This window comes from Macaca mulatta, chromosome 10 (assembly GCF_049350105.2).
Source record: "Macaca mulatta isolate MMU2019108-1 chromosome 10, T2T-MMU8v2.0, whole genome shotgun sequence".
Classification (NCBI taxonomy): Eukaryota; Metazoa; Chordata; class Mammalia; order Primates; family Cercopithecidae; genus Macaca; species Macaca mulatta.
The window spans coordinates 58,661,300-58,672,257 of NC_133415.1; the positions used below are offsets into that span (position 1 = coordinate 58,661,300).

The 10,958-nt window shown below is 52.6% G+C and overlaps 1 protein-coding gene across 41 annotated transcripts in view; it reads left to right on the forward strand.

The window, feature by feature from the left end:
* NINL (ninein like) overlaps window positions 1-10,958 on the forward strand; it is a 136,312-nt gene that overhangs the window by 118,682 nt on the left and 6,672 nt on the right. For 32 of the 41 annotated variants that reach the window (XM_077951052.1, XM_015149635.3, XM_077951082.1 and 29 more), the window contains 4 exons: window positions 1,387-1,491; window positions 3,782-3,851; window positions 9,011-9,169; window positions 9,930-10,043. In XM_077951052.1, the coding sequence (XP_077807178.1) occupies window positions 1,387-1,491; window positions 3,782-3,851; window positions 9,011-9,169; window positions 9,930-10,043 (448 nt within the window). Of the gene's footprint in view, window positions 1-652; window positions 786-1,386; window positions 1,492-3,781; window positions 3,852-9,010; window positions 9,170-9,558; window positions 10,044-10,958 lie in introns of those variants that run through there. The other 9 variants (XM_077951070.1, XM_077951069.1, XM_077951064.1 and 6 more) reach the window with 4 other exon arrangements.

Consider the following 10,958-nt stretch of genomic DNA (forward strand, 5'->3'; position numbering starts at 1 on the left):
CATCAACTTGTTCTCTATTCTGGAGCCAGAGTGATAGTTTAAAAACACAGAACTCTCCTGCTTGAAACCTTTTGCTGCTTTTAATTCCAGTGACTTCTATTTACTTTTGTCTTTAGTTCCTCATGAGATAAAATGAAGGCATATGAAGAAGAACTTATGTTTACTATTATAAGCATAATACATAAAGCGGGCTAGGCATGGTGGCTCACATCTGTGATCCCAGCACTTTGGGAGGCTGAGGTGAGAGGATCACCAGGAATTCAAGACCAGCCTGGGCAACATATCGAGACCCCATCTCAACCACAACAAAAATTATCCAGGTGTGGTGACGCATGCCTACCGTAGTCCCAGCTCCTGGGCCCAGGAGTTCAAGGCTGCAGTGAGCCATGATTGTGCCACTGTACTGCAGCCTGGGTGACAGAATGAGATCCCATCTCAAAGAAAAAAAAAAATACATGAAGTGAACATGGTGAGATCATGTGGCTTTCAGTATTTTCAGACTGAAAAAATAAGAAGCTAGTACCATATAGAGACCTATTTGGGGAATAAACGTTAGCCTTACCAGTCAGTATTAAGAATGCATTCTCTGGGTTGCAAGTAGGGGTCTTAAGCTACTTCACTGGTGATCTTTTTTTTTTTTTTTTTTTAAAAGACAGGGTCTCACTGTGTTGCCCAGGAGGGTCTCAAACTCCTGGACTCAAGCAGTCTTCCTGCCTCAACCTCCCCAGTAGCTGGGATTACAGATGCATGATGCCACACCTGGCTCCCATTAGTGATCTTCACTGGTAAATTGCCATCTTCCTCTGTCAAATCAATGGCATTACCCAAGCAGGGACTCTCTGAGTTGTCAGAGAACAAAGACGGCCCCAGGCAGACTTGGTTCCCGTAGCGGCTGTCTATCCCTGCCTTTTCCCACTTTGAGATTCACCTAGCAAAGGTTTCCCGTATATCTTGGCCTTCTGATTCCTGGGTTTCTTAGCTCCACGCTGGGTTCACTGCCAGGGATGAGTACCCTGCAGTACCTGAGAACTCACACCCAGCACTGGCACCCAGGACACACATGTGTTTGGTGAGAGGCCACAGATGCAGGAGCAGGTCAGCTATAAACTCAGCATAAGCAAAACCCAAGGTTCTGAGTGCATTTGTGACTTGACAGCGTGGCAGTTTAGAAGCTAAGAGAGCTTGGTTTTCTGTGGCTTGGCTCATGGGAGATCCAAGACCTTAACACCTGGTACAGGAAGAGGGAAAGGAAGGGTGTCTGGCGCCACCTCCAGGGACGGGGAGATGGCGACGCACAGTTCTCAGGACTCCCTGCTGCAGAGCCAGTCTCCGCGACCGCATGTGGCTTCCCAGGTGCTCACCGGTCTTTCCTCAATTTTAACGCAGACTGGAGTTCCATAGACTTTCCGAAGAAAACGCTTTGTTGAAAAACGACCTGGGAAGGGTTCGGCAAGAGCTTGAAGCTGCAGAAAGCACTCACAATGCACAGAGGTAAGGGCCACGCCCCCACCCAGACCTTCTGGGGGTGCGTTTTGCCCTCCATAGAGTGACCTTATGCAGTCTCCATATAGACCATGGGAAGTGTTCTCAGATTAGCCCTGCATTCCGGAAAACCCTAAACTGTGAGCCTTGTTAACTTCTGAACGACTCGGCAGATGTGGGAGGCTCTGGGCTCCTTCCTCGTGTGGGTGGCACCTGAACACCCCAGCTCCTTGGTGTGGGAAGTGGGGCAGGGCGCCCGCAGCATGGTCGGGACTGCGAGCAGAGCCCCAGCACCAGCACGGGCGCTGCTCACCACACGGAGATGCTCCACGTCGCACTTAGGGATTGGGGGAGGCCACAACAGTGTCTGTAGGGGTCAGAGGTGCTCCTAGGCTCCTCTCCTGATAACAGTTTCAGCTCTGCCTTCCTCGGAGGGTCATTGCTGGTTTATCAATTTCAGTGAACAAGAGCTGGGGGAGGGGACGTGTGTGGGGAGGGTCAGGAACCTGAGCACTGAGGCAAGAGAGGATGGGGGTGGGGGTACCAGTGAGAGTCAGGGGACAGGGCAGGGGGGCGCCCACCAGTGAGAGTCGGGGGACAGGGCAGGGGGTGGCCACTAGTGAGAATCAGTCAGGGGACAGGGTAGGGGGACACCCACCAGTGAGAGTCAGTCAGGGGACAGGGTAGGGGGGCGCCCACCAGTGAGAGTCAGTCAGGGGACAGGGCAGGGGGCGCCCGCCAGTGAGAGTCGGGACAGGGCAGGGGGCACCCACCAGTGAGAGTCGGGACAGGGCAGGGGGCGCCCACCAGTGAGAGTCGGGACAGGGCAGGGGGCGCCCACCAGTGAGAGTCAGGGGACAGAGCAGGGGGCGCCCACCAGTGAGAGTCGGGACAGGGCAGGGGGCGCCCACCAGTGAGAGTCGGGACAGGGAAGGGGGCGCCCACCAGTGAGAGTTGGGACAGGGCAGGGGGGCGCCCACCAGTGAGAGTCAGGGGACAGGGCAGGGGGCGCCCACCAGTGATAATCAGTCAGGGGACAGGGTGGGGGGGGCCCACCAGTGAGAGTCAGGGGACAGGGTAGGGGGGTGCCCGCCAGTGAGAGTCAGGGGACAGGGCAAGGGGGCGCCCGCCAGTGAGAGTCAGGGGTTACAGGGCAGGGACGCCACCAGTGAGAGTTGGGGGACCGGATGGGGGGCACCCATCAGTGAGAGTCGAGGGACTGAGCAGGGAGGTGCCCGTCAGTGAGAGTCAGCGGGACAGGGCAGGGGGGCGCCCACCAGTGAGAATCAGGGGACAGGGCAGGGGGGCGCCCACCAGTGAGAGTCAGTCAGGGGACAGGGCAAGGGGGTGCCCGCCAGGGAAAGTCAGGGGACAGGGCAAGGGGGTGCCCGCCAGTGAGAGTCAGGGGTTACAGGGCAGGGAGGCCACCAGTGAGAGTTGGGGGACCGGACGGGGGGTACCCATCAGTGAGAGTCGAGGGATTGAGCAGGGAGGCGCCCGTCAGAGTCAGCGGGACAGAGCAGGGGGCATTCATCAGCGAGAGTCAGGGGACACAGCAGGAGTGTCCCCTCAGTGCAGCTGGGGAAGGGCTGGGACTGAAGAGAATGTGTGTTCTGGAGAGAGTGGCTTTCTGCTGTCACTACTGTAGCCATATCCAAGGACAACTGTTTGGCCTTTTTTTCCCCAAGTATGCATCTCAAGGTGAGCTTAGCTCTCATAGACAGTAATTCTGAAATGACAGAATTGCCGCGGTGATTAAAGTAGCGAGTCCCAAGCAGGTACCCAAGGATTGCCTTTCCATGACAGCACTTCTGAAATCTCAAAGCTTGTTTTCCTTTAGAAACCATTTTTTCTCTGGGTTTCCTGAGTCTGTCAGGACCCCGCTGATGGCATGCCTCCGGAGATGCCAGGCTGTTTCAGTCTCTGTTCACTCTGCTGAGTGTGAACTGTTACATGTTTTACAAAAGAAATATTCACATATTTGATTGAGGAATGTCATGCAGGGTTTGCGTTCTTACAATGCTGGCAGTGTAGATTACTAGAGGCTCTCTAGTAATCTGACAGTTTCACGTTCCTAAAGTCTTCGTGGTTTGGGATAAACCACGGAGGACGGGGTCGTCGTCATCATTAGCAGCGGTAACAGCAGGGACCAAGAGGGGTTGGAGAATGCCAGGGGCAGGTGTGGGCGTCTGTACTGTGGCTGCAAACCCGCATGCTGCTCTTACCCTGGGTGCTGACCAGGAAAGAAGGCACTGGTTGGTCACAAGTGGTATCACTGTTAATTGTGCTTCTTCAACAGGAAGGAAATTGAGGTTTTAAAGAAAGACAAGGAAAAGGCCTGCTCTGAGATGGAGGTGCTCACCAGACAGGTGATGTATCGATGCCTGGCATGGAGCTCATGCCACCCTTCTTTTTTTTTATTATTTTGAAAGCGTTTTAAACTTACAAAAGGAAGTGGAGAACATTCTTCTAAAAGACTTGAGAGTGAGTTGCTGACCGGCCCCCAGGCGTCATCGAAGTCAGGAACTGAGTGTGGCTGTGAAGACCCCTGCCTCAGTCAGATCTGCTGGTGGTCCCAAGGATGTTCAGAATCATGTGGCACGCAGTAGTTGGGACCACAGGCATCCCCTGCAGGGTCTCTTTGGTGTTTTGATCTAGAAACTGTGAGCAGCTTCTCACAGACACCGGCAGGCAGGCACTGTCTATGTTGTGAGTGCCTGAGGCTCTGCACTGGCCCGAGGCCCAGCTGCTTGTGCAGATGACCCACCTGGGGAGCCGCACACCAGCATGCTGAGCTCATGTTTTGTATTTTTAGTAGAGACGGGGTCTCACTATGTTGCCAAGGCTGCTCTCAAACTCCTGGCCTCAAGCAGTCCTCCAGCTTCGGCCTCCCAAAGTGCTGGGGTTATAGGTGTCAAACACTGTGCCTGGACACTCCCCAAAGTTTGGGTTTTTTTTTTTTTGTTTTTCGTTTTTTCGAGACTCATTATCACTCTGTCACCCAGGCTAGAGTACAGTGGTGCGATCTTGGCTCACTGCAACCTCCACCTCCCAGGTTCAAGCAATTCTTCTGCCTCAGCCTCCTGGGTAGCTGGGATTGCAGGCATGTACCACCATGCCTGGCTAATTTTTATATTATTAGTAGAGACAGGGTTTCACCACGTTGGCCAGGGTGGTCTTGAACTCCTGACCTCAAGCTATCCGCCGGCCTTGGCCTCCCAAATTGCTGGGATTACAGGTGTGAGCCAGTGTACCCTGCTTACCCCAAAAATTTTATCATGAAAAACTTTAAACACAGGAAAGTTGAAACAATATACAGTGATCATCCATATACCAACCTACCACAACATTAATGCAACTGTTATCAACATTGCCACGTGCACTTTAGTTCTGTTCATATCTATGTATTTCACTTGTGCGTGTGTGTGTGTGTGTGTGTTCTGAACCATTTGAAGATAAGTTGTAGGCTGGGTGCAGTGCCTCATACCTATAATCCCTGCATTTTGGGAGGCTAAGGTGGGCAGATCACTTGAGCCCAGGAGTTCAAGACCAGCCTGGGCAACATGACAAAACCCCATCTCCCCACAAAAAAAGAAAAATGAGCTGTGTGTGCTGGCATGTACCTATAGTCCCAGCTACTTGGGAGGCTGAGGTGGGAGGATGGCTTAAGCCTGGGAGGTTGAGGCTACAGTGAGCGGAGATCATACCACTGCACTCCAGCCTGAGTGACAGAGTGAGACCCTGTCTCTAATAATAATAAAAATAGAAAATAAGTTCCAAATGTCATGATACTCCACTCCTCAATATTTCGACAGGCATCTCTTAAAAGGAAGTGCATCTCCTGCCTTGCCACGTTGAAGGAATGCTATAGCAGTAGTTACCTCATATCAGTATTCAGACCATATTCTCATTTCTCCAGTTATTAAAAAGTGTCCTGTACAGTAAGTTTTCTGACAGTAGGATGCAGCTGGGGGTGCCACGTTGTGTGTAACTGTGCCTCTGTTCAGCTGTGTTTAGCTGTCAGATCAACTTATTGGCATAAACCAGCCACTTGAGTGCATTCATGGCACCTGTGGGTCAGGCATTCAGACAAACAGCCTGCATAGCCGTCCCTACTCTGTGATGCGGGGGCCTCAGCTGGGAAAGCTGGACAGCTGGGGTTACCTAATGGCCAGGGCTAGAGTCATCTGGGGACCCCTTCTGCTCATGTCTGTCTGGGGCCTCTCCTCATGGGGCTGAACCTGGAGGGAGTGTCATGGGGGTGTCAGGGAGCTAGTGTTCCGGGGCAGCTGGTGGGAGGCACGGCTCCCAGGCCCTCCTCGGAAGTCACTCCACGTTATTCCCACTGAGTCCCTGGAGCTGCGGTGAGGCTTCTCTGCTGGGTAAGTGTTCAGGTCACATTGCAGAAGAGGACGTGGGATGGGAGAAGCTGCTGGAGGCTTCTTTGGACAACACATGCCCTGCAGGGTCGCTCTGGTGTTTTGATCTGGAAGACCTGTTTTTCCCCATGACACTGGCTTTTGGAAGAGCCCAGGTAGTGGTCCCATGGGCCATCCCACGTTCTGGAGCTGTCCAGTTGTTTTCTGAGAGTGTAGGCTACTCTGGTCGTATGTCACTTGTCTGTCTTGTAAACTGGAAATTAGGCCTAAAGGCTGGAGCAGATGCAGAGTGAACATATTTGACACAGATGTCATTTGTTTTAACACACGGCCAGGAGACAACTGCTGACATCTCATGCTGGCTCCTGCAGTGAGAGCCAGATGAGTGCAAGTTCGAAGTTAAGAGGTGGCCAGCGTGAACGCCACCAGGAGCACATAGCATCTCTGCCTCCTGATGCAGCTCCCTGCACAGTATCTGCCCAAGAACTTGTCACCCGAGTCACAAGGAAGCACCAGACAAACCCCAAATGGGAGGGGATGGAACTGTATTTGTCAAAAACTGTCAAAGTTATGAGAGACAGAGGCTGAGGAGACATTGCACATTTGAGGAGGCTGAAACAACAGGACAGGGCCCGGCTGATCTTGTGCCCGGAAGGATGCTGCCAGGCTCGTTGACAAAATGAAGTGTGGGGACATGGAAGCCACTGTCCTGAAGCAGTAGCTGCACAGTAGCCGTGTGACAGCTGCTGTCCCCGGGAGGCAGGCAGCTGTGGAGGAGGGAAGACATGTGTGTGCCTGTGTGTGTAGGGGGGCAAAGCAGATTCTGGGGGGTGTTGTTGGCTAGGAGCCGGGATGGAAGGCAGGTGGGTTTCCGTGGTCATGTTCTAGTCTTGCAACTGTTCAAGTCTGAAATTATTTCCAAATGAAGAGTTTTTTTTGTGTGTGTTTGTTTTGAGATGGAATGTTGTTCTGTCACTCTGGCTGGAGTACAGTGGTGTAATGTCAGCTCACTGCAACCTCTGCCTCCCAGGTTCAACCGATTCTTCTGCCTCAACCTCCCAAGTAGTTGGGATTACAGGTGTGCGCTACCAAGCCCGGCTAATTTTTGTATTTTTGGTGGAGATGGGGTTTCGCCATGTTGGCCAGGCTGGTCTCAAACTCCTGATCTCAGGTTATCCTTCCACTTCGGCCTCCCAAAGCACTGGGATTACAGGCATGAGCCACCACACCCAGCCACCAAATGAAGAGTTTAAATGTTAAAGGTGAACAGAAGAAAATCCACTTTGTGTTTATCTCAAGAACTGAAGGAAGATTCCATTTCTACTCATGAAATCAAGGCTGTCTTTAGAGGGCAAGGTGAATGTGTGTCAGTATTAAAACAGTTCTAATTTTCACAATAAAATGTAATAGAACACGTGAGCTCTATACCAGACATAACTGCCACATGCTTATGTTGTGGTGGAAGCTTCTCTTAACTTCAGGCTCGAGGTTCTAGGGAAGGGATGAGGTGAGGTTAATTTGCAAGGAATTGCATGAGAAAAATTCGTGGACTCCCTAATCTTTTTTTTTTTTTTTTTTTTTGAGACGGAGTCTCGCTCTGTCGCCCAGGCTGGAGTGCAGTGGCCGATTCTCAGCTCACTGCAAGCTCCGCCTCCCAGGTTTACGCCATTCTCCTGCCTCAGCCTCCGAGTAGCTGGGATTACAGGCCCCCGCCACCTCGCCCGGCTAGTTTTTTTGTATTTTTTAATAGAGACGGGGTTTCACCGTGTTAGCCAGGATGGTCTCGATCTCCTGACCTTGTGATCCACCCGTCTCGGCCTCCCAAAGTGCTGGGATTACAGGCTTGAGCCACCGCGCCCGGCCGAACTCCCTAATCTTGAGTAAATCCAAATGGAAACAATGTCCCAGTTTTCTTATGTGCCTGTAAAACCTATAAAAGCAAAGGCAGTGGTTGTTGGCATCACTCTGGGAAGGTGACGTGTACGTGGTCGATTGTGCTGAGAGTGGGTCAGAGGACATCGCTTCGAATCCCCAAGAGCTGCGGTGGGAAAAAACAAGTAGAAATGTGGTTGCATGAAGATGTTCCCGACAGGTGACTGCAGACAGCAGAGCCTCCGTGGTCCAGACCGCAGGGCCGCTTTCCTGCCACTGTTTCACTGCACGGTGCCCTCACAGGTTCACCCACTGAACGTGTGCTGAAATCCACTATCTATGGGGGGTGCTATTGAGAAAAAGCAAAACATACCATTTGTTGAACCCATGTACCCTGCCAAGAGCTACGCTTGTGTGTTCAGTGACAGAGATCAGAGGAGACTTAAGGGATTCATATACCTCAAGTTTAAATAGGTTGCTTTTTTGTTAAAATGTCCATATATTTTTAAATATATTAAAATAATCGTGGAGGAAATGAGAAAAACGTGAAAAGTGTTCCAAACAGTGGTTTGGATGGTCATGGCATCTACTCCGCTCTGTTGGCCTAGATGTGTGTGTGTTTCTCCTAGGGGCCGGAGCAGGGCTTCCTGTCCTCGGCACTGGTGACGTTTGGGGCCAGATGATCTGCGTTGTAGGGTGTTGAGTGCCCCATGCCGTTGGTGCCAGCAGCTTCCTCCATCTCCAGCTGTGATCACCAAAAATACCTAGAGACATTGCCAGACATTTCCTCAGGAGCAAAGTTGTACCTGGTTGAGAGCAATTACAATGATACGAATTGAGCTGCTGGCTTAAAAGTATTTTACGGGGCAAGGTGGGGCTGGGCTCAGTGGCCCACGCCTGTAATCCCAGCACTTTGGGAGGCTGAGATGGGATGATTCCTTGAGGCTAGGAGTTCAGGGCCAGCCTTGGAAACACAGAGGGACCCTGTCTTGACCAAAAAACAAAACCAGGTGGGAGTGGTGATGTGTGCGTGTGGTCCCAGCTACTTGGGAGGCTGAGGTGGGAGGATCGCCTGAGCCTAGGAGGTCACAGCTGCAGTGAACCATGAATGTGCCACCACAGTCCAGCTGGGGCAACAGAGCGAGGGCCTGTCTTGAAAAACAAAACAAAGCAAAAAACTACTTAATAAAAATATAGCCAATGATGGGCAAATATATATATATAATAAAAATTAAAAACATTTTTTTCTTATGTATTTAAAAACTTGTTCCCCCTAGAATCAGAACTACAAGGATCAATTATCCCAGCTCAACGACAGGGTTCTTCAACTGGGACAGGAGGCTTCTACCCACCAGGCCCAAAGTGAGGAGCATCGTGTGACCATTCAGCTGTTAACACAGAGCCTGGAGGAGGTGGCGTGCAGCGGGCAGCAGCAGGTGGGTGGCCTCAGCCGCCGGCAGCTCCACCTGGGCTGTGCTGGAGGCTGGGAGCCGCAAGGTGCGGAGGCGGCTGCAAACAGGTCAGGACAGGCGCTAAGGAGCCTGGAGGGAAGTGAGGGACTTCCCAAGCATGCCTTGGAGAAATAGGTGGACGGTGCTGTGTTGGCAAATTCCAGTATCTAAAGAAAATAGCAGAATAGCTTTACATGCTGCTGACAGAGGAGGGAATTGGTGCAAAGTTCCCCGAGGGCAGTTTGGCAAAATATACACTTAGAGGCTGAAGAAAGTCCACATGCCTTGACGTCATGATTCCTATGGGGATGTTCCCGAGAGCCTTGTGGAAGGATGCAGCTGCAGCATTTTCCTTGCTGTGCTGTTTATAATAGCAAAGCAGAAATGAAATCAGCCGAGTCACCAACAGAAGCTGAGGGAGTCACTGGATCACAGCACAGCCATTGAAAAGCATGTTTTCAAATCACAATTAATGCCCTGGGAAACGCTCCCGCTGTGGTGAGGAGAAGGCGCTTCCTGCAGTGCGTGGCGCGCCCAACACTGTCTCACCAGGGGGATGCGTGTGTGTAGAGGAGGGGCCGGGGATTGGCTGCAGGATACAGGGCCAGCCTTGGTTGGTGGGTTCATGGGGATTTAAATTTTGTAATTTTTTTTCTTTTCTGTAATTTTCTGAGGTTTCTGCACGAATTACATACCAGACTCTTCAGATACTTCTTGACTTGTGCAATTGATTTTTTAAAAACAGAGTGACCAAATCCAAAAACTTAAAGTTGAACTTGAATGCCTGAATCAGGAATATCAGAGCCTGCAACTGTCACAGTCAGAGCTGACCCAGACCCTTGAAGAAAGTCAAGGCCAGGTGGGTGTGAGTGGTGGCTGGAGGCACTGCGTCCAGTCCCACCCGGGAGCAGCATCACCACAGTGCCAACGGTGTTGCCAGGCCTCCTCCAGCCCAGAGAAGGTGTTGAGCTGGCCTGGACACAGCTGTCCAGGTGCTTACTGGGCCCAGGAAAAAGCTGCTCCCAGTGCAGAGTTGGTTTGACTGTGAGCAAGCCCCGTGAAGAGTGGTGACTCAGTTTACTCCCGAGGGAAGGAGTGCGGTCACCATGCCTTTGGGTGAGCCCTCCACAGAATGGAGGAGCCAGAGGCAAGCCTGGGGACTGTGTCATCAGAACCAAGGCAGCAGGCTCCAGCCCTGGGGGTGGGGTGAAATGGGCACTCATGGACATGCATGACACTGGCCTCTGTACACGCCCCAGGTGCCACACCTGCTGGCCCTGCAGGTGAGAGGCGCGGGAGGTGCAGACACGGGAGGCTGGGCTATGGTGGCAGGAGCTCGTGGTCTGGGACAGACAGGTGTGTGCAGGGGCAGCCGAGCAGGGGCCTCAGGGAGGGGAGCCGGCTCAGGGGATGCTTGTGGAGGGGTGGCTCAAGGGAGAGAAGAGCAGGTGTGTGACGGCCAAAGGTGCCCCGAGGGCGAGTGCCCAGTGTGGACACAGGTGCAGGGCACACTTGGAAGCTTGGGGGCTGCAGAGAGGAAAGGGGGCTGTGGGAGAGGGTCTCTCCCCGCCTGCCTGTGAGGCTTGGCTGAGCCTCTGTACCCAGTCCCCCCCAGTGCTGGCCCTGGTGCCCTGTGCAGAGGCACCCCCTAGATGTCCTGAGACACAGAGGGGTCAGCTGGGCACGGACCCCAGAGCTTTCTGGGGTGCTGTTGGGGCTCCCATAGGCTCTTGGCCTTGCAGCTACAGTCTGTCAGTTTCCCAGAGGTGCTCTG